Raw genomic sequence first — 23,731 nt, forward strand, 5'->3', positions numbered from 1 at the left:
TTAGAAAAGATGGAACGTCAATAAATTTTAATATTTATAACTAATTATCAAAAAAAAATTCCACAAAATGTATTGCATTTGGTATCTTTATGTTGTGTTACAAACTAAAAGCAAATTATGTAAAGTTTTAGATCATTTGGCCACAACTAAGCAAAGATTTTGTGCCCACCTAACGTCATTTTGACTTTAGATGCCCAAAAGATCTAAAATCTTAAATCACTAATTCATTTATTTATTGACTATGACTGTATAGCTTCATGTGTGGTTATAATCTTGCCTGAGTTTGTCTTGCGAAATTGAGCTCAGCTTTCTTTTTTTTTAATAATTATATTTATTGGTTTTTAACGTTTTGACAAACAAACAAATACAAGACAAGACAAGAACAAGAGAACAATCCAGCTCTTAAAGTTACATACCTATATACGAGCATATGCGTACACATACACACATATACATACCTACCAAAGAGAAAAGAAGGGAAGAAAAAAAAGAAGACAGAAATGGAAGACAAATGGTCTATACCAAAACATTTCAGATGTTTACAATTCGGACATCCTCAAATTACAAATCCTCTCTGAAGAAGAACCGAAGTTTCAAATCCTACATAAGAAATAAAAGGTTCCCAAACTTTATAAAAGTTACTTTCTTTATCGTGCAGTTTGCTTGTCAAATAGTCCAGAGATAAATAGTCCAGTACTGTATTTAGCCATTGTGATTTACTTGGTGCTTTGTCAGAAATCCAATTCAGTACCACACATTTTCTTGCACAAAAAGTAAGCATTCTGTAGAGTTGACGCTGATATTTACCAGTAATACCGGCGTTGGTTAAACCAAGTAGTAAATGCAATGGGTTGAATTGTGTGCAAACAGAGAAAATCTTATCTAATTCACATTTTATTATATGCCAAAATTGTTGAATTTCCCTGCAGGACCAGTAACAATGTGCAAGACTACCAATATCCACTCTACATTTTAGACAAAATGGTGAGAAGCTTGCATTGAATTTACTTCGCTGAGAAGGAGAAATGTGCGCACGGTGTAAAATTTTAAATTGTATGGCCTTAACCCGATTGCAAATACTTGAAGACTTTGCATTCTTCCAAGCCTCGTCCCATCCATCCTGATCTATTGCCCACTGCAATTCCTTTTCCCAAACTTCTTTTAGGTGTAATGTATTTGGTAAGGGTTGCTCCTTCAGCAAGTTGTAAAAGGTTTTGATTGAAGTTTTTACCCTGGAGGAAAAAAGCTGTTTTTCACACACTGAAATTGTTTGGTCCACATCGAGTGTGGTTTTTTTCTGTATGAAATCTCTAATTTGTAAATAGCGAAAGAAATCCTGCCTCCCAATATCATATTTATCCAATAGTTGGGAGAATGATAATAATGTGTTACCTTCCATCAAGTCAGAAAGCGTACGAATTCCCTTTATTGACCATATTTTGAAGCCAGAGTCCATAGCGCCTGGTAGAAACATCGGGTTATCACAGAAAGGTGTAAGAGGTCATATAGTTTGGAACCTGTCCTCAAGTTTTTGGACCATTTGCCATGCCCTCACAGTGTTAATAGTAATGGGGTTACTGCAGTACGTTTTTATAGTATTGTTTTTTCCCCAAAAAAAGAAAATTTTTTAAAGGGAACCTGGACATAGAGCTTTCTATATCAAGCCACAGAGAAGCAGGCCCCCCTGTCCAATCAGCAGCAGCACGCATGTGAGCGCTGATCTGATACTTTCGTATGTCTGGGAGAGCAAGGCCTCCACTCGCGGACGGGAGGCACAGTGTAGAAATTTTTAAGCGTGGTTTCCTTCCTGCCCATATAAAAGAACTTAGCCATCCATTTAGAGCCTTAATTGTTTTATGGAGAAAAAGAACTGGAATCATTTGTATGGGATATAAAAGTCTGGGCAGGACATTCATTTTTAGAAGAGACACGCGGCCCAACCACGAGAGAGGCAGCGCTCTCCATCTTTCAAGGTCCAACCGAATCCGTTCAAATAAGGAGGTGAAATTGGCCTTATACATTTTGTCAAATGAGGGGGTAATTCTTATTCCCAGGTATGAAAATCCTGGGGACCAAGTGAAAGGAAATGGAGCAGGTATAGATGGTTGATGTTTTAATGTGCCTAGTGGCATGACCTCTGATTTGTTGAAATTGATTTTATAGCCCGAAAAATCCCCAAACCTGTTAATGGTCTCTATGAGATGTGGGATAGTCCTCAGGCTGAGATAGAAATATGAGCACATCATCAGCATATAAGGTAATCTTGTGTTGTCTCTCCCCAATGGTCAGACCACCATTGCCCCCATGGGTCCGGAGCTCAGCTTTCTAAAAATTGTTCAATTGCAGTTAATTTGTGTTTTAGCAAGATGGATGACATTTTTACATAAGGTCAGGTTAAATTGGATAAAATCCAGCATTTGAAAACCTCTTGTGCACATTTTTGTTATTTAACTACAACACAAATGAAAAAGAAATATTTGGTGTTTTTCCAATGATTCAGCAGTTTGTCTGATTCCTAGAGTTGCCATGGTCAGATTGCCACGGAAACAAGAAGAAACCCAAACTTACTTGTTTTCATTTAAGACATTCGGACTTCTAAACCACCTGTTGTCAAATGTATCTGTCAAAGTCAGCAGGCCAACTATCTGCTGAGTGTGTGGAGAAGAAATGTCTTATGAAGACAGTATCGTACATTTACTCACATATTTAAGAACCGATTTTAGGAGTCCGAGGTAAGAAAGGAATTACTGGATATTTATGAAGGAATTGCAGAGATATTAGATTATAAGTTAGAGGAAGATGTAAAATGTAACTGTCAACTCTGGGTTGCAAAATTGATGTTTAAGAATCCTGGCATTGGAAATGTAAGAACTAGTTTTTATTTACACCGTTTAGACTAAGTACCTTTTTCCGTCCCCTGAACTGATTTTTGTTGGTCTAGTCCAGATGTGTCAAACTCAAGGCCCCGGGGCCAAATCAGGCCCGCCTTATCATTTTATGTGGCCTTTTAGACTCCAGATGTGAAATTGCATCAATCATTCCCTCCAATTTTTTGCAATAGCAAAAATTCACGCAAAAACCAGCAAATCTCCACATAGTTTGTTTTTTTACACAAATGCATAGCTGTGAGTTTATTGCTAATTCTCTACAAAAATAGTCAAAAGTCTTTAGTTTAAATGATTGATAACTCCTAGCTCCTAAAAAAAATCTGAAAAACAATCACAGAGTCTGAAGACTGATCGATGTGAAAAGATGTTGAATACTTATCAAATGCAGAGCCAGCTGTTTATTAATATGGTAAAAGTTTGCTAAGGGGTCTTATCAATACATTTTGGCACCTTGAGAACATCCAAATGTGGCCCCAATTGAAAATGAGTTTGACACCCCTGGTCTGTCTCATTAAAATATGTTTAGGGTCATTATGTTTCATAAGGTGGATCATTTCTGAGGGCATTGCAACTTTACGCTAGTTTGTTTAGCTACATCCGAGTGAGCTTGATTCTCTTTTTGTACTTGTTGTCAGGTCTGGTACCTACAGAACCTCAGAACCTGAACATGGACCTCAGAAAAAAAGTGCTCCCGTCACCGAGTTTCAGAGGATACTGAAACCCATCTGGCATCTCGTTTTGATCGGAGTCCTGAGCGGGATCCTCGGCATGATGGTATTAATTGTCATCGTCGAGTGGAACACCAAGCAAAATGTGTTGACAAGTCTAGAGCAGGTCAAAGTGGAGATGAAGAACAACACCGAGAAGCTGCTAGAGGAGAAAAGCAGGATTTCAGAGCAGCTGAACGTAACCAACACAAACTACTCCATTCTGTTGGCGGAGTATGAACGGCTGGTGCTGGAAAATCCGTGCAATTATAGCCAGCTGGAGGAGAAAATCAACAGCTTGAATTTGGTCTTGCTCAGTCTTTATAGGGATAGAATACAGGTTGAGGAGAGACTCAACCAGCTGACGGCCCAAATAAAGTCTACCCAGAAAAATGACCAGCAAACGGAGAAGGAGATCAAGAGACAGAGTTCGATCCTATCCATCAAGCAACTCGACTACATCTGGGATCTTTGTGACCGGACCACGCTGAAGTGCTCCCGCTGCTTCCCGGGGTGGACGGAGCATGCTTCCCGGTGCTTCTTCATGTCCAACGTGCAGAAGTTGTGGGATAATGCTCGCCTTGAGTGCTTCAACTACAAGGGAGACCTCGCTGTTGTCCGGAACGCCGCAGACCAGGCGTTCCTGACAAACATGACATTCCAGTTTGTAAAGGCAAATCCCGGCATGACCTTCTACTCGGCATGGATCGGGCTGCAGGACATGGTCAGGGAAGGAGACTACTTTTGGGTCAATGGAGAGGAAATCAATCCAGGTGTCAATTACTGGAGACCTGGCGAGCCCGACAACGAACTAGCCACCGGGAACACTGACCCAGCCGGTCAGGACTGCGTGGCCATTATACCACCAGATGAGGTGGGACGTGAGGGCTGGATGAACAGCTGGGATGACATGAGTTGTATTGAGGAAGGTCACTACATCTGTGAGACTGATGGCCTGATTTTGACCTAGGATGGAAGGAGTCCTGTTTTAATCTGGCCACAAGACACATGTGGGAGGAAATAGTCGGATCAGAGAGACTGAAATGTAACTTTCTTGTTAAAAAAGTACAAAACTCTGAACAGACAAAGCTCCGAGTGAAAGATTGCGGGGGCAGCATCATGCTGTGGGGATGGGATGGGGTAATGAGATGTTAGATGAAGATTAAATAAATAATTCTATACTCTGAGAAATCTAAAATTACAGAAGAAGCAAAAGAATAAAAAAAAAAAAAAACAGACCTGCAACCGAATCCCAGCTAACTGTTCCTGGTCAGGAAGCTAGTGTTTGCACTTCAGCACAGCTACCGGATACAGGAAGTTAGAAAAGTTGAAAATTTCAATAAACCATTGCATTAAAAAATTTAATAATACCTTAACATTCACAACTAGTTATCCATGTTATAACAGAAAAATTTTATAAAATGTATAATTGTATAAAATAAAACATTGTAATTGTATATGATGTATAATTGTATAAAATGTTACAGACTAAAGCCAGTTTGGATAGGGTAACTTTTCAGTCCTTCCCATTTTAAGACAAATAAAGGTGAGAAAGAAACTGGTGTTATTTGATTGTGTGACCCTTTCCAGACTAAATCGATGCCAGGGACTTTGATTTCTACTGTTTTTGAAATTTTCTGACAACTTTTTATAGATAGTGCTATAGCTTTTATTTTACATGTAAAATTGCTGCAACATGTAAATTTTCCCCATGGCAAGATTCATCATATCTGCCTGTCTCTCTCTTTTTCAATAAAAACATGACATTCGAAATTAGAATATTAAATCAACCCATTAAAGAAACATATTTAATACAAAAATGCGGGCTTCATGGAAAGCTCAGTACTTGCTTATAGATTATTTTCAAATGGTACTTTCAAGTAGCACATCTTATGTGTTATTTGAATTCACCAGAACTCAAAGTAATGTTTTTTTGTTGCTGTTTTCTTTTGCTTTTCCAATGATTCAGCAGCAGGATTGGCATGGAGAGATTGCCATGGAAACCATACTCCCTTGCCTTGTTTTCATTTAAAACCTGCAATTTTTTGTCCTTTTGAAATCACCCGGACAAATGTAGGCTGCCAAAGTCAACAGAGCAATGCCATGACATTGCTCACGTATTTAAGAAACGCTATAAGGCTTCCCAGGTAAGGATGAAATAGTAGGATATCGATGAAGGAACCTCTGCTATATGCAAAAAATGCAAAATGTTACTGTATATACAATAGTCTGGGATGCAGAATTATTTCAGAGACCTGACATTGGAAATTTAAGAGCTACTTTTTACTTGCACTATTTAGACCAGTCATTTTTACTTCCTCTCCACTTCATGAAGAGATTTGTGTTGGTATACATCGCATTGTCATTTTGTGGCAAAATGTGGAAATATTTTAAGGGCACTGCAGCTTTAGGTAGTTTGTTTAACTACATCCGGAAGAACTTGATTCTCTGTTTTTTGTTTGCTGTCAGGTCTGCTAATGGCACACCTTCAGAACTTGTCCAAGCACCTTTTTACGTTTTCAAACCTCCTAAGCTATTGGAGTTGCAAAGTTTAATATCCTAACTATATTTAAACCGAATGGGTCCATCTAGTGGAACAACAGGCCATTTACTGTTAATAGGAAGTAAAGGACTTCTGTTTGAGATTACTTCAACATTTGTGGTTGATTTTATACATTAATAGTATATTGAAATTAGAGAATGATAATTATGCACGTAGGCTAATATGTAAAAACTAACCCAAACTGATACCAGGGATAATTAAGTGATAATGCACTGTACTATGGAGAGCCATTTCATATATAAATGAATAAATATGAATGGAAATAAAGATGCCAATTACTCATTTATTTATTTCCCATTCTATGGCTCTCCAAAACAACTAACCTAAACCGACGTCAAACTGCGCGTGTGAAAAAATCAGAATACGCATGCGCAATACAGGCAAAGTTGCTGTCATGGCCCCGTTCATGGAGGTTTTGTGTTGTTATGCTGTTCTCTTTCGACAAATTAGCAACATTTCTGGAAGGTTGCCGCATTTTCAGCCATGTGGAGATATAGCCGAGTTTCTGTTTGGTGGAAACTCATCAGCCTGCTCCGTTTTTATGTGCTGCGAAGACGTAAGTTGTCAAGGCTAACGCTAGCTCAAAAGCAAAACCAGAGCTGGTGTTTTTACGGCTAACGAGCTTAATTGTTATACAATTCACCAAAACGGTGATTATTGGTCTCATTTGTCGCAGAGGTTCCCTGGAGACGTTCATATTTAAGCTGAGGGGGGACATGTAGCAGTCGCGTTGGATTCTTAAAGGGACAGCAGTTGTTGAATTCAGGTAAGCTATAAAAGGGAACACATTCAACCTGTAGTGTCATAAAGAAATGTAGACCTGGACACAGCTAAATTTGGACTGAAACATCTGTAAATGATGACTTATTGTACTTAAAGAGGTCAACTGGCTCGCTTGACTCTGATGTTGACTCTTCAGGATGAATGACATGAACCTGAGTCCTGTAGGCATGGACCAGCTGAGTGTGCCCTCAGTGAGTGCCGGCCACCTGGGTCTGCCCACTTCTCCCACCCACAATCCCATTCCCACCCCAGGTATGGTAACAGTTTACCGAATCAAAGAATGTTTGACACTCTTAAATATGTATAAACAAGGATTATAATTCAGCATATTGCCACTATTGCCAAGAAAAGTAAAACATAAAATTCTGAGAATTAAGTTGCAGTAGTAAAACAAGAATATAGTCTCTGTTTGCTACTGATAGTAATCTGATGCTGATGTGTTGATAGTTTAAGTGCTTCCTTAGTTGTAAAATAATAAATGAAATAAAGTAATGTTATGGTAGTGTTATGACTTTATTCTGGTCATTCCTTCGACTTTATTCTCATAATAATATGACTTTTTTGTCATATTACTATGATTTTATTCTAGTTATATTTATGATTATTCTGGTATTATTACGCCTTTGTTCTCGTACAATTTTGTTTCCATAAAAGTACAACTTTATTCTGGTAATATTGTGAGTTTACTCTGGAAATATTACTACTTCTTGTAGTATTACAACTATTCTTGTATTATTACAACTTTATTCCCATAGTGCAATGGCTTTATTCTCATATGACTTTTTTTCTTGTTATACTATGACTTCATTTTGGTAATATTATGACCTTTTGAAGTATTATGACTTCTTGTAGTATTATGACTTTACTCTCGCAGCATTGTAGTTTTATAACTATATTCTCGTCGTTAAATTTAATGTATTTATTTCTGTCTGAGCCCTGTTCGTTTGCATGTTTGATTTTCTCAGGCATGCCGGTGGCCATCCCCAGTCTGGGCCCGTCCCTCGGCTCTCTCCCCTCTGCTCTGTCCCTGATGCTGCCCATGGGTCCTCTCAGCGACAGAGGGGTGATGTGCGGCCTGCCTGAGAGGAATTACTCCCTGCCTCCTCCGCCGTATCCCCACCTGGAGAGCAGTTACTTCCGACACCTACTGCCAGGTGGGTTTGTGATTTGTTGTTATTAGACATAAAAACCAAACAGTAACTCACATTTCATCCCAGTATCTACTGTCTCTTTCTTTTTCCAAGGTATTTTGTCCTACCTGGCAGACCGTCCACCTCCTCAGTACATTCATCCCAGCAGCCTTAACATGGACGGGACGCTGTCTGTGGCCAGCAACAACCCCTCCAGTTTGGACCCCTACAGCGGGCCTGGGGGCCCTCTGGAGCAGGGCCTGGTGCCCTTGGACTCGAGGCAAGTCAGCGGTCAGGCAGACCTTCACCAGGCCGGCCCTCATGAGCTGGACTCCACAGGGCTGGCCATGGAGTCACGCGTTAACAGCCCGCTGTCTCCTGACCGGATGGGGGAGGAGCTAGCCAGCATGGACGGGGTGGTGGTGGTGTCCGACGCCCAGCAGCTCGGCGGAGGACGGCAGCCTCAGCCTCACGAGGGGGGGGTGATGCCTCTCCATGGGCCCCCCGTGCTGGAGCTGCCTGTGGTGATGGAGCCGGACCACCTGGGAGACAGAGTGGGAAGCTCCGGGACGGGAGGAGCTGGGGGCGGGGGAGGGGGAGGTGGCGGAAACGGGGGGCTCGGGGAGCAGCTCCACGGGAACGGAGAGATAAACCCGAGCGTGGTGAGCGTGGTGCTCACCGGCTCCATGTCCAACCCCAGCCAGCTGGAGCCCGTGTCTCTCCACGGACACTCGGGGATGGGGCTGGAGGCGGTCAATGTGTCCTCCATCACCGCCGAGGTGGCCCTCGGCCCCGAGAACAACCTGGTCCTCGTAAACTCCACCCTGCAGCTGGAGGATCCGGCTCCCAGCAAGGAGAACATGAACGCCCCCTGCTCCATCTGTGAGTATAAATGATCACAGACGGCTTGTTAAAACCAGAAACAATCACGCAGTTTGTACGGATGCTTGAAATCCTGGGTTTGGAAAGTGCTTTATTTCTGTATAAAGTCCTTGAAAGTGCTTGATATTGAATCTTCTTTGTTTTGTAATGAAGTGCAATCTGATGGTAGATTAAAAGCCTATGTTTGGAAAATGTGATTTTGAAACCAGTTGAAACCACGTACCTAATAAAAAGACGTGCACATTTTCTTTTCCACTGTCTGAAGTTAAATCAGACACTTTTCTTGTTTTAGTTTAGGTAGAGTGACCAAAACTATTTCTATTTGTGAAATGCCAGAAAACTGAGCGAGAACATTTTTTGTATGTTATGTTTAATTTAACGTCTCATTTAATTTGAGCAGGAAGATAATTTACCTTAACACAATTTGTTTGGATTCTTTCAATGCAATCATTATTTATTATTCCTACTCGATCATTGACTTATTGATCTGTCACTGAAATAAAGATTGTCTTATATTTTATGCGTTAGTTATTGGAATTGGGGAATTTTTGTTAAGTTAGTGTTTCGCTCTGGGACCTCTCAGGTGTGTAGGGTGTGTGAGAGAGACATTTCAAAACATAACATTGTTGTATTTTAAGTGTGACGCTGGAGAAGTTTGAAAACTTACTTTAAAAATGCTTGAATTTTACTGTGGACAAAGTGTACAAATCCTGAAATGAACAATGTGAAACATCCGAAGGTGCATTTCTGACTCTGACATCTACTGATCTCTGTTGATTTCTCCTCAGGGTGCACGCTGTGTGAGCGCTCCTACGCCTCCGACTGTCCGGAGCACGGTCCGGTCACCTTCATCCCCGACATGCCGATCCAAAGCCGGGCTCGCCTCTCCTTGCCGCGTCCTCTCTGCCTTCGCATCTCTGTAACCGATGAACCGCTTGGTAAGAGATCAAACACCCCTTAGCCACGGCTGGGCGATATGGCTTAACAATAGAGTTTTTATAAATCTTATAATTTTAAGAAATGATTTAAAAAGAAATTACAAGTGAAAGAAAATATTTTCAAAAAGTAATTTTTATTTCAAATGATCATTTCTGTGAGTTTCGTGACAAACTATATTGTACAAAGCTACAAATTTTTTGGATTAATCATAAAGATAATCAATAATATTTGCAGAAAGCGTGTTTTTGCCAGAAGAACTTATTAAAATGAACGAGATAAAATAATTTTAATGAGAAACATCTTCTAGAATTATAAAGGTCACTCGTAGCTTGGAAGCAAGCGGTGCATTGATGTAAAAAAAAAAAAAAAGAAATCCAGATTTTACAAAAATTAAATCTTCAAAATCAAAAATTGGAATAATCAATAAAATTGACTTTTCACTCAGCCCTGTTATAGGTTTTAGCAATTTATTTTTATATTATCAAATGTTTCCCAACATGTTTCCAGGAGTGTTTGCACGGGACGTCATTCCTCCGAGGACCTGCTTCGGGCCAATGGTGGGGCAGCACTGCAGCAACGTGGATCTCTCTGATTGGCCAGAAAAGGACACGCCTCAGATCTGGAAGGTCTGTTGACACGCAGCCGCCTAATCCACAAGCACTAATGCTTTTTACGGCAAAAGTAACGAATGGAAATGCATGTCCGTCGCCGTAGATGTACCACAACAACGTGCTGGAGTTCTACATCGTGACAACCGATGAAAACGAGTGCAACTGGATGATGTTTGTGCGCAAGGCGAGGTAGATTCCCGACCACGCCCACGCGCAGGAGGCGGAAAACTGTGTGCTGCCATTACAAACGGAATGCAACGTTTTGGTGTTTCAGGACCCACGAAGAGCAAAATCTGGTGGCGTATCCCGCCAACGGGAAGCTGTTCTTCTGTACGTCCACAGAGATTCATCCCGAGCAGGAGCTGCTCTTCTACTACAGCCGAGATTACTGCAGGCTGATGGGTGAGGAGGCGGCGCTGCATGTGGTTATGATTGGCTGAGCCAGTGGGGGTTTCTTACACGGTTTCAGCACAATCTGGGAATGCATGGGATTTGATTTCAGAGAAAGAAACAATTATTATGATACTTTGTCAATCTTTATTTTTTACTTGTGTCCATCTTTTTCCCCAGGTTCAGGGTTCATATGAGTACTTGAAATCCTTGAATGGGATAGAATTTCAAGGCTTGAAAAGAGCTTGTCTTCTCTTTAAAGTCCTTGGAAGCGCTTCAAATCCAACGCTTGCTGAAAAGCCTATATTTTTTGTAAAACATTATTTCTAGTTGAAACCGTATTTTCCCAAGACACACATCTTTTTCTCACTGTGTGAATTTAATTTAGACGAAACTTCCCTTGTTTTAGGTCAGGTAGAATTACCAAAATTATCCATATTTGCTGTTTTGTGCCCTCGCCCATCCCCCCAAAAAATGTGCAAAAATGTATTTTATTTTGGAATTTTTATTTTTCCCAGTGGCTCAAAAGCTTATTGATCTGTGTAAGTAAAATAAAGAATATATAAATAAATGTTTGGCCGTCAAACGAGGTTATTAAATTGGGAGATTTTTTTTTTTTTTTTTAAATTAGTGTTTTTAAGGTGCATTTATGAGACATTTGAAAACTTAACACTTTGTTATGTTTTAGTCTACATTGTCTTTGCTGTAGGTTGTACAGCAAAGACAATGTCTATCAAAAGACAGTAATAAATATAATATGTATAAAAATAAAAGTGAGAAAAGTGTAGATGTCTGGATGCTCACTGTAGAGATGTCTCCTATTAATTCATAGACAACTTTAGGTTTTCAATTTTTTTTTTTTTTAAATGGGCTCTTTGGACTGAGAAATTGATGCCCATTTTTATTCTTCCAGGTGTTCCTCAGGTCCCCGACGGCCAGATCTGCCAGTGTGGCAAAGAGTGCTCGTCGTTCTCCGAGCTCAAGTCTCACCTCAACAGCCATAGCAGCAACCACAGCCATAACCAGCCTGCGCACAGTCACAGCCCATCGCTGCAGGACCACGCCCAGGCGCAGCAGCAGCAGCAGCAGCAGCAGCAGCAGCAGCAGCAACAGCCGGCACCACCTCAGCAGCAACAAGAGCTGCAGTCACAGCAGCAGCAGCAACACGTTCCACCCGAGGAAAAGCTTCTCAACGGCAGCTCCAGCGCCTCGTCCTCCCCATGGCCTTGTAGCAACCCCGCCGCGGGACAAGCAAACGGCGATAGCCGCAGCGCCAACAGGAACTCCAACAGCGTTACCTCCAGGGGGAGAGGTCAGGGCAGCGTGCGGGAGAAGAAGTTCAAGTGCAGCATGTGCTCTCGGGCTTTCACCACTTCCACGAAGCTGAACGTGCACTTCATGGGGCACGTAGGGATGAAGCCTCACAAGTGCGAGTACTGCAGCAAGGCGTTCAGCGATCCCAGCAACCTCAGGATGCACCTCAAGATTCACACAGGTACTGTGAGGATGTTGCCGAACATTGAGTTACCCAGTTTCACTGAATTTTTCTCTCCTTGCACCGGCTGTTTGCGCATCCTTAAAAAGTTCTAAATTTATGTATCCAAAATTATGGTCTTAAATGTCTTACATTTCTTTTTTATTATTATTAATTTGGCATTATGTACATTAATAACAAGTCTGAAATTTTGACTGTTTTGTCTAGCAAAAAACAAACACTTGAGGCAGTTGAAGTTACCGCTAACTACCGGCTAACATATCCCTTGCTTGCTGGCAAGTTTTTCTGCGTCTATGTGAAAGTGCAAATTTATTGCCTGTTGGCTGGATAACGTTTGCTTTTGTCACTGGCTCACTTCTGATACTAACCTTCGTTTAGGGTAAAGAAAGGATGTAACAATCGAGTTATCCTTCAGTGAAGCATTGGTAATAACTGCAATCCTGAATACATCGCCTACCCTTTTCTGTTTGGACAGGTCAGAAAAACTACAAATGCACGGTTTGCGGGAAGTCGTTCACTCAGAAATCTCACGTGGCTTCCCACATGCTCATCCACACCGGCGCAGAGAAGCTCAAGTGTGACCTTTGCGACAGATCGTTCATCCGGAAACAAGATCTGAGACAACACATGTTCTCTCACACAAAGTATGTGTTGTTTTCATGTTTTGTTTTTCCTTTATATTAAATACCATATATGTATATATATGTACTTCTGTATTTTGACAGTGAGCGCCAGATTCAGTGCACAAAGTGCAACAAGCACTTCCTGAAAACCAACCACCTAAAGAAACACATGAACTCTCATGAGGGCAAGAGAGACTTTGTCTGCGAGAAGTGCCACAAAGCTTTTCTGACTAAATACCACCTCACACGTCACCTTAAGATCTGCAAAGGGCCCAAGAGAGACAGAGCGACTCGAAAGGAACAGAACGTTTTCAAGGAAGAGGAGGAAGAAGAAGAGGATGAGGAGGACGACGAAGAAGAGGACAGCAGAGGGAGAAGAGGTGGAGGAGAACTGAATGATGAGGACTATGGTTTAGATGTTGGAGGTTATAACTCTGAAAAGTCCCTGTCCCCTCCTCATTGAAGACGGTGCCTCTTGAGATGATTTTATTTGTTTATGGTATTTGCAATGCTATTACTTACTTCTCTGATTTACCGCATACTTCTAAAACGATCTGTCAAAGCGATGCCACATTTTATATCATGACATAAAAATTCTTTGAATTTTCTTTTGCCATATCAATGCTGCTACAGTATTTGTTGCATGTGTAAAATTATGTTTCCTATGCCCAACTTGTTGTTTAAGATCTATTTTTCCAGCTAGTTTTTTATAATGTCCTGACATGGTGGGAACTGTTATCCTATTGGATTTGCAGGAATAGCCATTTTTTACTTGATGATTTAAATTCTTGTGTGTCCTTATTAGGTGAACTGTTTTGTATTAAATCTGTCATTTTGCTTTTGCTTGCAAGAATGCAGATAAAGTTGTCATTTATCAATTGGTTGGTTGATGGATTTGCAATAAACGACATTGGACAACAAGCACATGCCACAAATAACTAAACACCAAACTGACTTTTCCTCTGAATACTTACACTTATTACACTTGCCTGTTCTTAATTTTAAAAGAATATTCTTTTATTAACCTAAGTACATATTTGAAAATATGACCTTCAATGTGTGCGAGAAATCGAGGGCTCTTTGCCGCCCCCGGTTGGCACTTTTCTCACGTCCTCTGACAGCTTTTGTAATATTTTGCGCTAATTTAATTTAAATATTTAACGCTATTTCTGACTATTACCCCACGTAAACTGACAGACCTGTAAAAACACTGTATTTCAATACATAATTTATTCCAATATTTTAAGTACCAGTAAAAATACTATATTCTATTAAAAACAAAAACGCATTCAAGTAATTTGCAGTAATTCTACCAAGAGCTCTTATTATGAAAACCCTGTACCGGAAGTGCTCGAGAGACTTCCGTTTAGAAATACAAAATATTCAGCGCCGCTGCTTTCATTCATTTCAGCGTGGTATGTGGTTTGTTGCATTTTTCACATTTTATTTATCATTTTTTTTGCCTTTGTAAACTGCTGTTACGTTTAAAGATAACGGAGTTTTAAAGTAAAGCCAAACTTCTGGAGCACTGTTACCGTTGTTGTTATTGTTAGCTAACCGTTCAGCTAACAGCTCTGCTGACATTCATGTTCCACAGCATTATATCGAGTTAAGCTACTCTTAAGTTCTTTCACTAAGTAAGTGTCAAAGTCCGCGTACTGTTGCGCGAAGTTTATGTTTGACTTCTTTACTCAACGTTTTTAACTTTTTCCAGCCTGGTCTGAGTGACAGCCATGCTGACCCCACCGAAGGAAGGGATGCCCAGCATGATAGACAAGGCGCTGAGGATGAGGAGGGAGGAGCAGGCTCGGCAGATTGTTCTCGCCTGGGCTGTGCTCAACGTCTCTTTAGCTGGCATGATTTACACGGAAATGTAAGAAATCATAGCTGTGAAACAATATGTGGCATTTTCTGTAGCTCATCATCTTTTTGGCTGCGTCTTTGTTACTTTATTGTAGGTCAGGGAAGCTGCTGAGCAGGTACTACAACATCACCTACTGGCCAATCTGGTACATCGGTGAGATTCCACTACACTGTTTGTTTTTTTTTTCTTACAAAATAAGAGTGCTGCTTACCCATAGTCTATACGAGGGTTTCTTAAATTAGGCCTCTAACTCCATAAACGCTCAAAATAAATTCCTAAAATTAAATCCTACACTTAAGTTCTTATGGTTTTTTTTTTCTTCATGTTCTTGCAGAACTGGTCCTCGCCTCTCTTTTCAGCCTCAATGCTCTTTTTGACTTCTGGAAGTATTTCAAATACACAATGTCTCCGTCCACCATTGCCGTTACCCCTCAGCAGCATCACCTTCTGGGTCTGAGGAACACGAGTACGTTTCTCTTGACGTCTGCACAGAATTTCAGATTTTAGGTTTGCTTTCTGCCTGACAGTTGTTTTTAAGCTGTCTTAATACCTTTATCGGAATATTGAAGTGACTTTTTGTCACTTCCCTTGCAGATATCCAGCCCTCTCCTCCACAAAAGCTGGAGAAGAAAGAGACTCCAGCTCCCACCCAGTCCTCTCCGCTCCAGGGCCAGAGTGTGCTGAGCTTCAGTCCCTCTCGCCCCGCCTCCAGCAGCCCAAAGTTCTCCCCCAGCTGTACACCAGGTTATAGCCCCCCTCTGGGCAGCCCATCCCCACCAAGCAGCGCAGGAGGACCTTTTACCCCCTCAGTGGCCTTTGGAAAGGTGCATGTTTTTCCAGAAGCCAAGGAAAACGGAATGCATCTAAATTAGTGTTACATATTCTATGTTGTCTAATTCCTAGGTGCTGAACTACAGTCAGTCTTCAGGCTCTTCTCCCTATCAGAACAGCATTGGGTCAGCAGAAGGCTCTGGGTTGAGAGCTCGGTATCGCACGTCTCCTTCGGTGTTTAACTCTCCGGGAAGCAAGGAAGACTACATGGAGGATCTGAAGAGTCTCGAGCGGTTCCTGCGTTCCGAGGAGGAAAAAAGTCACCGCAGTCAGCTCGGTGGGAAGGAGTTCTTCGGCTGAAACCAGTTCCTTTTATGCATAAACTGAAGTTTCAGCAGAGTACCAGTCGATGTGCTAATAATCTTTCTATTATGAACTTATATTTTCCGTTGCTTCATTCCATCTGCAGGCAGTCCAGAGTCCGTGTCCCCAAGCCACAGCCCTACTTTCTGGAACTACAATCGTTCTGTGGGAGATTACGCCCAGAGCTTGAGGAAGTTCCTCTACCAGCCGGCGTGCCGCTCTCAGGCGCCGTCTGCGCACAAGGATGAGACGGACCTAGGTTCTAAACACGCTGCAGAAGAGGTCTATTTTATTGACTTTATGATTTTACATTAATACTGTTTTGCAGTTATCTTCAGAAGATACCTGATTAATTAAGAAAAAAGGCTACCTGTGTGCAATTTGCATTCACACAGTACAGAATCAATATTGTGTGGTATCTCAATACCAACTTTTGTACACATAGATATGAAAATGCTTCCCTGTTATTTGCGAATGACTCTAGACTGTGTTAGATTGATAGGAAAAAACATTTTTGAACATCTTTTTTCAAGTTATGCCACATTCCTAATTGAATTTAAATCTAGGCTTTGACTAGATCCCCACATCACTATAATTCCACCACCTTTGTTTATATTGTAGCGAAAATCTGTGATTGTACTGAGATTAAATGAAAACACAGATGGACATAATTTACCAACAAGATGTCTTAATATGTTTGTTGCATTGGATTTCATTCAGGGTTAAATATGGCTAAATAAAGATGCGGGTTTTAAGCATGAAACCATGTATATCCCCCCCAATATCTTTATATTTAGGTGTGGGCCAGAATCACCACCAGTAGAGCCGTAGTGGATCACGTCGACAGCTGGACAGCCAAGCTTAGAAATGTGAGTCCTGATGTTTTTCACTGGGCGATTTCTCTGTACTCCAAGGTGCCGCATCCTTAAAAATTTTAAAATTCATTTAAAAAGTAGGTTGACTTTTAATATGTTATTCCCAAGTGTTAAATATTGTCTTAGCGGAACTATTAAATTTCATATATTCTATGTAATTTTTTTTTCTCTTTGAGTCGCACTCCGACATCTTAATTGCTTCTGAGTCTAAACTTTTGAGGCTACCGCTAAATAGCCGCTAATATACGCTTACTAGCTAACTCACTAACTTCTTTGAGTCTGTCCTGGTTCAGTGCAAATTAATTGCCAGTTGGCTGGATGAATTTCGTACATTTCTGTGGAGATGTTGGCCTTAACATCTACTCATAATAGTGTTAAATTCAGGTTTGTAAAGCCTGCAGAAAGCCTGTTGCGTCCTCCGTCAAGTCTCGAGCGCTTGGCTGTAAAAAGCAGACATCAACTCCGACAAAATAACATTTGTGTCCGCAGTGGATCAGCGACACCATCTTGGTCCCTCTGGTCAAAGAAATCGACTCGGTCAACAGCCAGCTGAGGAGGATGGGCTGTCCGGAGCTCCAGATAGGAGGTTAGACCAGCTGGAAATGCTTAATAACTGTTGAAATTACTGCAACAAATCTGCTAGCAGCTTCCCCGCTTTCCTCCACTAGAGGCCAGCATTAGCAGCCTGAGACAGGCAGCAGTGATGAAAGCTTCCTTAATCCCCACCCTGACCTCTATTGTCCAGTACCTGGACATCACATCCAACCAGGAATATCTAGTGGATCGCATAAGAGGTTGGTTCAAATATCTAACTTGTGTCCCTTTTTTTTTTTTTTTTTTAAGGCGAAGAAAAAACACATCAGTGTGTATACGTTTTTTTATTATTTCAGAGCTGTCTCACAGTGGCTGCATGAGCTCCTTTCGCTGGAACGGTGGCGGTGATCTGAAGAACAGGAAGTGGGACACGGATCTCCCGACTGACTGCGCCGTGAGTCTGCATCCAAACAAATACGAATGAATTGTCACGATTGCTCAGATATATATATTTTTTGTTTGCTTGTTATTTTAGTGGGTGTTTAGAACTCTTTGTGGTGTTTTTGAATCTCTCTCGCCTTCTTGATGTTAAACTGGCACTCTCTTAACGTGTGTGTCTGTAAAGACTCTTTGTGTTGCATCAGTTCAAATATTTAGGTCACTCTTGCTTCTTTCTTTTCTTCATCTCAGTTCCTCATGCATGTGTTTTGCACATATTTGGACTCCAGGCTGCCCCCACATCCAAAGTACCCAGATGGGAAGACTTTTACTTCCCAGCACTTCAGCCACACTCCGGACAAACCTGGTGAGAGCTGGTCTGTTAACTGCAAGGGAAACAAAACTATAAAAGCAATCAAACTTTCCTGCTTTCTTTCTTTGATACTATTGTCTGTGTTTTTAACTCCTGTAGATGTTACCAAGGAGAACCTCTTTTGCATCCACCAAAGCAGCACCACGCCCCCTCACTACCAGCTTATATACCAGGGACACATCTATAGTCTTCCTAAGGTGATTGAAAACAAGACTTTTTTTTTTTTTTAGTAACTTTTTTTTTATGTTTGGCAAGTATTTCAGTTCAATTCAACACTGCTTGGGATTATTACCTTTTGTGGTCCGTCACATAAAATCTCAAATGAAATCAACTGATGTGTGTGGTGTAGTGTGGCAAAAACAATTATAATGAGTATTTTCAAAGCGTATTATATGTTTTTCTGGCTCAATGCATAATTTGTTGCTAACTAAGAACACAGAATAGCAGTGAGATGAAACCCATCTTGGTTTCTGTCACAGGGAAGGAACAACCTATTCCACACAATCCTCATGTTCCTCTATGTCATCAAGACCAAGGAGTCAGGGATGCTGGGGTGAGCTTTTTTTGACATATTTATCGCGTATTGTGGCTAATTATTGGATGTTGTATTCAAAAGTTGACTGGTCCTATGTTTTGGATTGTTTTCGCTGTATTCACGTTGATTTTCTTTTTCCAGGAGGGTAAATCTGGGCCTCTCTGGAGTGAACATTCTCTGGATATTTGAGAACTGATGCATCATGTTTTAAAAGCCAAAAAAAATGGCTGCAAATGCTGTTTTATTTTCTGTTTTATTTTTCTTCCAGGCTGCAAGGATGAGCTTAACAACTCTTTCAGGGTCATACCCTAAACAGTTGTTTTGCTTTGAAAAGAGAAATGCATGAACAATAATGGACACTTCCACTTCTGGAATGAAAGATGCTGTATTTTCATTGACTATTTCTGTGACATCTTTTAGACCTAATTGATTTTTTTTTCTTCCTGATTGCCATTTAACAGCATGACAGACTTGTAAATTATATACCTCAAATTTATCTGAATGATAGCAAAAAGGGCTCAGACCCACTTACCTGAATGTAAATATTTTTATTTCTTGAAAGCAACTTGCAAAAAGTGTCACTGGTTTGCTCATTGTTTAGTAAAAATAAATGCCTTGCAGTGTAAGGGAATACTGCTGACATCTGCTGGAATCAACCGGAATCCATGAATTTGGATTAGATGCAGCAGTGTGACTTCAAAAAAACTTGAAATGCACTGTAAACCCTATGTTTACTATGATATTTAAAGGCTATAATGCTCCAGGTGGGTATGGAAAAACATCAGTTGTGCTTTAGAGAACTGATAAGTGACCTTTTGATGTGATTTTAAATAAAAAGAAGTTATCAATTTGTTTCAAATTCCTTATCATTCAGTGCTGTTCCAAGTCTTTTGCGCAAAATTCTCAAAAGATGTGTTGGCTGTTGCTGTAATAAAAGATTTTCTCTATCCTGTTATGTATTTTAATGCCAAACTAATCCGCATGGTGGCAGTGGAGCTCTGTTTTCCGGTTTGACCTTACCGCTGTTCTCGTTTTGTAATGATGTGCCGCCACAGATGCTCTACGATGCTGTGCCATCTAGTAACTGACTTAATCTGGTGGAAAATACAGCCGAGCAATTCAGTGGGTTGATCACTTTATTTTCTGGAATTTATTTTTTTATTTTTTTTAATGAGAACGTGTGAGTTTATTGTATTTTATGGCCAACATTGTATGAGAAATCATTTATAAACCGCATTATTTAGCAAGAAGTATGTTTTGTATTTTTGAGAGGTTCTAATACGAAGTGCATTGCCACGTTGCTGTTCCTTTTGGTTAAATGTAGGCAAAGTCTCGATCAGAAATGTTTCCTTGATTGTTTCATAAATCTGTGGTCGTGTAACATTTGTTTATTATGTTTAGAAATGTTTTGGAGATGTTCAGACCAGAGGTTAAAACTGTCACAAAATGTGAAAAGGAGTATGGCAGTGAAACTACAAGTCCCATAATGCATTTGGGTGCCGCTGCTCCTCCAGTCACATCCGCTTGCCTCGCTATCAGCGCTGGAAAAAGGACTTTGAGAAACTGCGGCGATGTCAGTCCAGGTTGTGGCAGCGAAAATGGCAGAGGTCGAACTCAAAGACGTCTCCGCGGGCAAAGCCCTGCCGGCCGAGTCCCCGGTGACGCCGACCTCGGAGGAGAAGACCCTCGCCAGAAACGAGCCGCAGAAGGAGGCCGGTTCCTCCGCCGCAGCCGCTACGTCTCCCCCCGCGGAGCCCTCCGCGAAAGCCGGGGAAGGCAGCCGGGGCTTGCTCGCCCCGAGCGCCGCTAAGATACCACAGGCGTCCGCTTTGAAGCACTCGGACCCACAGCAGAACGGCGGAGACGCTTTCGTGAACCGTGACGGCACGGTCGCCGAGGCTCCGCGGATGAAAAAGGTGAGCGATGAGAACACTTCTCTCGGTTGGAGCCGCGGTAAACGGTGCAGTGAGAGCTGACTGGGAAAGCTGGCATTGTGTGACGATGCTAACAGGCTAGCTGGTTCCCAGAGCTGATTCAGCTGTGACCGTTAACGCTTTTAATCTCGGCTTTCCCCTCTGAAACCTACCGTGTCATTAATGAGAGAGAAACACCACATTATATCCACTTTTATAATAGGGCGAGTTTCTCCTGCTGTTTTCGTTTGTTTGTTTTTTGTCAAATCGGTTTCTTGAGGACTTGAAAATGTGCTTGAAGTTTCGTGTTGTAAAAGTTTTGCTGAGATTAGATTTGTGAATTTAAAGACGTTCGGAAAAACACAACTTGTTTACGGCATGCAGGTCTTTATGGCGCCGTTTTCAGATCTTAAAATAATTAGGAGAAAAAGGGGCAATTAAAAAAAATTTAGTTAATCGATTTTCTGATAGATTGTAGCTATTCCTAATCCGGACCAATGCTGTACCTTCCAGCCACAAGGAAGATGTTTATTTGTTGCCAGATGAAGTTGAAATCTCACGCATTTTTGCATTTTTGTTTCCTGTTAAAGTGCTGCTGGGGAAAACCCCATCTCCACAGCATAATGCTGCCTTCCCCATGGAGGCTATGTGTTTTGGTGGATTCAGAGTCACCCATTCATAATGTCGTTTTGATTTACTAGCTACTTTAAAAAAATAAACGACAACAAAAAACAAAAAAAACTTATTGCCTTTAGTTGTATTTTTAGGCTTATTTGTATGGCTTTCAATTTTACAATTATGAAGTGGAGGTGGAGATACAGTGATATTACCTCCACCTCCCAGCAATAGTAAATAGGTTCTTCTGTTGAAACACAAACCTGACAACTCATACATTTTTGTTGTCTGTAAAGATTCTTGATACTTCAGCTCTTTACGGTCCGTCGGCTGTTGTTTTGCCGAACATTGTCGTGTTTTTACCTTCATGCCGCGGTTAAGATTGGATATATTTTATTATTGTATCTATCCCAAACAACTGCTTAGCATGCACGCAGCATATGTTGTCTGTTGGAAGAAACAAATGGACTTGGTGTTATATATGCTTTAACTGTTAAGTTGACCCCTGATTTTAGAATCCCAAACTCAACCAAGCTGATGCAGTATCTGGTCTGTAGTTCATAAGGTTAAATGAGAGGCAACCGTTCAGTAGCTGCAGCACAGCAGTGGAAGAGTTTACGTCAGGCATGTACGTGAGCATCCTCCAGCAGAGCGGAGTATTGGGTGATGGAGATAAATCCTGTTTCGGGTTTTATCTCCAGATTTACAAGTCAGCAACATCTGGTTTATTGAGTTCTGACGGAGTATTAGCATCAGGGCCATGCTAATAAAAAAATAAAAAAATTTACAAAATTATGAGAATAGTGTTGGTATTACAAGAATAAAGTCATAATACATTGGGTGGGACTAAAGCTATGATCTGAGGATAAAGTTATAAATTGAAAATGGTCATGAAATGTTGAGAAGTTAGAATATTTTAAGAGTAGTTATAAAATTGTGAAATGAAAGTCATAATATTACAAGAATAAAGTCATTTTAAGAATAGTCATAATGCTCATATCATCCCAACTTCATTCTCTTATGTGTTTTGTAATCTCTCTTTTTTTTGTCTTTTCTTGTGGTCGTCCTTATTCTCCTCACTCCCCAGATGCAAGGTTTCTTCAAATAAAATGAAAAAATATCTTCCAGTTTTTTTCCCCTCAAGTACAAGAGCTGTTAATATCTAATGTTGATTGCAATCATTACGTAACTTTTGTCCTCCAACCTGTGCTCAGACATCAATGATTATGTCAATTTATAGGGCAATCTGTGTAATTCACTTTCATACGAGGAGATCATTGCAATGGAAAAAAAAAAAGCTTAAGTGCTCTTCGGGGATCAACATAATCATAGAGAGTTGAGTTTTTTTTATTATTTATTTTTTATTTATTTTTTTTATTTTCAGCTTCGCTAGTCAGCAAATCCATTGGAGCGGAAATCTGTCCAGGTAAGCAGTTTGTTAATGTAAATACCCGGCTGTGGACGTCCACAGGCTGTATTTATAGGTGCAGCAAGCGCCCTGCAACTTCGTCAACGTACACAAACCCAGCCGGGCCTTTTATAATCTGGTGAGTTCTGCTGGTCCGGCGCTGCAGCTGATGATGCAAGTATGCAAGCGAGTTTCTGGCTAGCATTTAATCCCCGCCTCTATCATGTCACCACATGGGCTTAAAAGGCCATCTTCCTGTCGTAGGTGAGGACAGATGTAAGCTTTTTTTCTTCTGAGCTGCCAATGAGCAGAATTCACGACCAGCGTGTTTTGGCTGGCTCCGATCTCCGGGAAGTCCAGTGATCTTTCCTGAAAGAGCTTTTTTTTCCCCCCCCTCCTGACACCGGCTTACGCTGTGTCATTATCACCGTTTGCGGTTATTGTAGCAAAAAACCCCAAACAAAAACAAAACAGCAACGCGTACGTATCCACCAAATAGGCCACCTGCCGGATTGAAGTAGATACCGATGGTGGCGATATTCCTGTGGAGTCATTTCTGAATGACTCCACAGAAATGCAGCCGTTGAGAAAGCTCTTCCCGACTGAAAGAAACGTTATGTCATGCACTAAGCTGTTGTTCCTGCTAGTGCTTAATGGTTTATAGGCTTACAGTGACCTGTGGCTGCTCTGCTTGGGAAGAGAATGGACTGGAGGAGATTTAAGGCAAATTAATTCTGATTTCATTGTGTGCTGAATTGCGTTAATCACAACACAGTTTCTTTGGGATTAGTGTGACAAGTAATTAACTATATAAAAGAAATTTTAAAAATCAACAACCATAAAATAAAAGATGAGGGGAATAATTTAACAACCCAATTAAAGATTTGAAGATGCAGTTTAGCATGTGCTATAAAAAAACTGCACACCACTTTTCATGTTTTAGATCAGTTAGGTACCTTTTTTTTTTTTTTAAACATTCATAATTTCCTTGGTATTTATTAGAATTCCTTCTAGGCTGTATGACAACCTGG

At 40.9% G+C, this 23,731-nt stretch overlaps 4 protein-coding genes across 8 annotated transcripts in view; all 4 read left to right on the forward strand.

The window, feature by feature from the left end:
- The first annotated feature begins 2,565 nt into the window (after window positions 1–2,565).
- Window positions 2,566–5,141, forward strand: LOC122826679 (low affinity immunoglobulin epsilon Fc receptor-like). The gene is made up of 2 exons (XM_044108820.1): window positions 2,566–2,732; window positions 3,524–5,141. Exons 1-2 carry the CDS (start codon window positions 2,668–2,670, stop codon window positions 4,563–4,565), a joined length of 1,107 nt encoding a protein of 368 aa, XP_043964755.1. The 5' UTR covers window positions 2,566–2,667; the 3' UTR covers window positions 4,566–5,141.
- Window positions 5,142–5,639: 498 nt separating this feature from the next.
- prdm4 (PR domain containing 4) lies at window positions 5,640–13,960 on the forward strand. 3 transcript variants are annotated; one of them, XM_044107497.1, is made up of 12 exons: window positions 5,640–5,742; window positions 6,835–6,924; window positions 7,078–7,193; window positions 7,907–8,095; window positions 8,186–8,953; window positions 9,742–9,891; window positions 10,400–10,518; window positions 10,607–10,692; window positions 10,778–10,905; window positions 11,807–12,388; window positions 12,864–13,032; window positions 13,114–13,959. In XM_044107497.1, exons 3-12 carry the CDS (start codon window positions 7,079–7,081, stop codon window positions 13,472–13,474), a joined length of 2,667 nt encoding a protein of 888 aa, XP_043963432.1. In that variant the 5' UTR covers window positions 5,640–5,742; window positions 6,835–6,924; window position 7,078; the 3' UTR covers window positions 13,475–13,959. The 3 variants fall into 3 exon arrangements, with proteins under 3 accessions (XP_043963432.1, XP_043963431.1, XP_043963433.1); XM_044107496.1 differs by lacking the exon at window positions 5,640–5,742 and adding an exon at window positions 6,504–6,714; XM_044107498.1 differs by lacking the exon at window positions 5,640–5,742 and adding an exon at window positions 6,507–6,714 and having other exon boundaries at window positions 7,038–7,193; window positions 13,114–13,960.
- Window positions 13,961–14,316: 356 nt separating this feature from the next.
- tmem209 (transmembrane protein 209) lies at window positions 14,317–19,612 on the forward strand. 2 transcript variants are annotated; one of them, XM_044107502.1, is made up of 15 exons: window positions 14,317–14,648; window positions 14,726–14,884; window positions 14,970–15,028; window positions 15,210–15,341; window positions 15,470–15,699; window positions 15,779–15,983; window positions 16,116–16,291; window positions 16,807–16,878; window positions 17,374–17,470; window positions 17,553–17,678; window positions 17,775–17,872; window positions 18,109–18,223; window positions 18,329–18,426; window positions 18,709–18,782; window positions 18,906–19,612. In XM_044107502.1, exons 2-15 carry the CDS (start codon window positions 14,745–14,747, stop codon window positions 18,958–18,960), a joined length of 1,677 nt encoding a protein of 558 aa, XP_043963437.1. In that variant the 5' UTR covers window positions 14,317–14,648; window positions 14,726–14,744; the 3' UTR covers window positions 18,961–19,612. The 2 variants fall into 2 exon arrangements, with proteins under 2 accessions (XP_043963437.1, XP_043963436.1); XM_044107501.1 differs by having other exon boundaries at window positions 14,322–14,426.
- A 637-nt stretch (window positions 19,613–20,249) lies between these two features.
- ahcyl2b (adenosylhomocysteinase like 2b) overlaps window positions 20,250–23,731 on the forward strand; it is a 34,571-nt gene continuing 31,089 nt past the window's right edge. The window contains exon 1 of one of the 2 annotated variants that reach the window (XM_044107500.1): window positions 20,250–20,680. In XM_044107500.1, coding sequence (XP_043963435.1) covers window positions 20,336–20,680 — 345 coding nt within the window. In that variant the 5' untranslated portion in view covers window positions 20,250–20,335. The remainder of the gene's footprint in view (window positions 20,681–23,731) is intronic. The other variant, XM_044107499.1, reaches the window with a different exon arrangement.

Source organism: Gambusia affinis, linkage group LG23, assembly GCF_019740435.1.
Source record: "Gambusia affinis linkage group LG23, SWU_Gaff_1.0, whole genome shotgun sequence".
In the NCBI taxonomy this organism is placed as follows: domain Eukaryota; kingdom Metazoa; phylum Chordata; class Actinopteri; order Cyprinodontiformes; family Poeciliidae; genus Gambusia; species Gambusia affinis.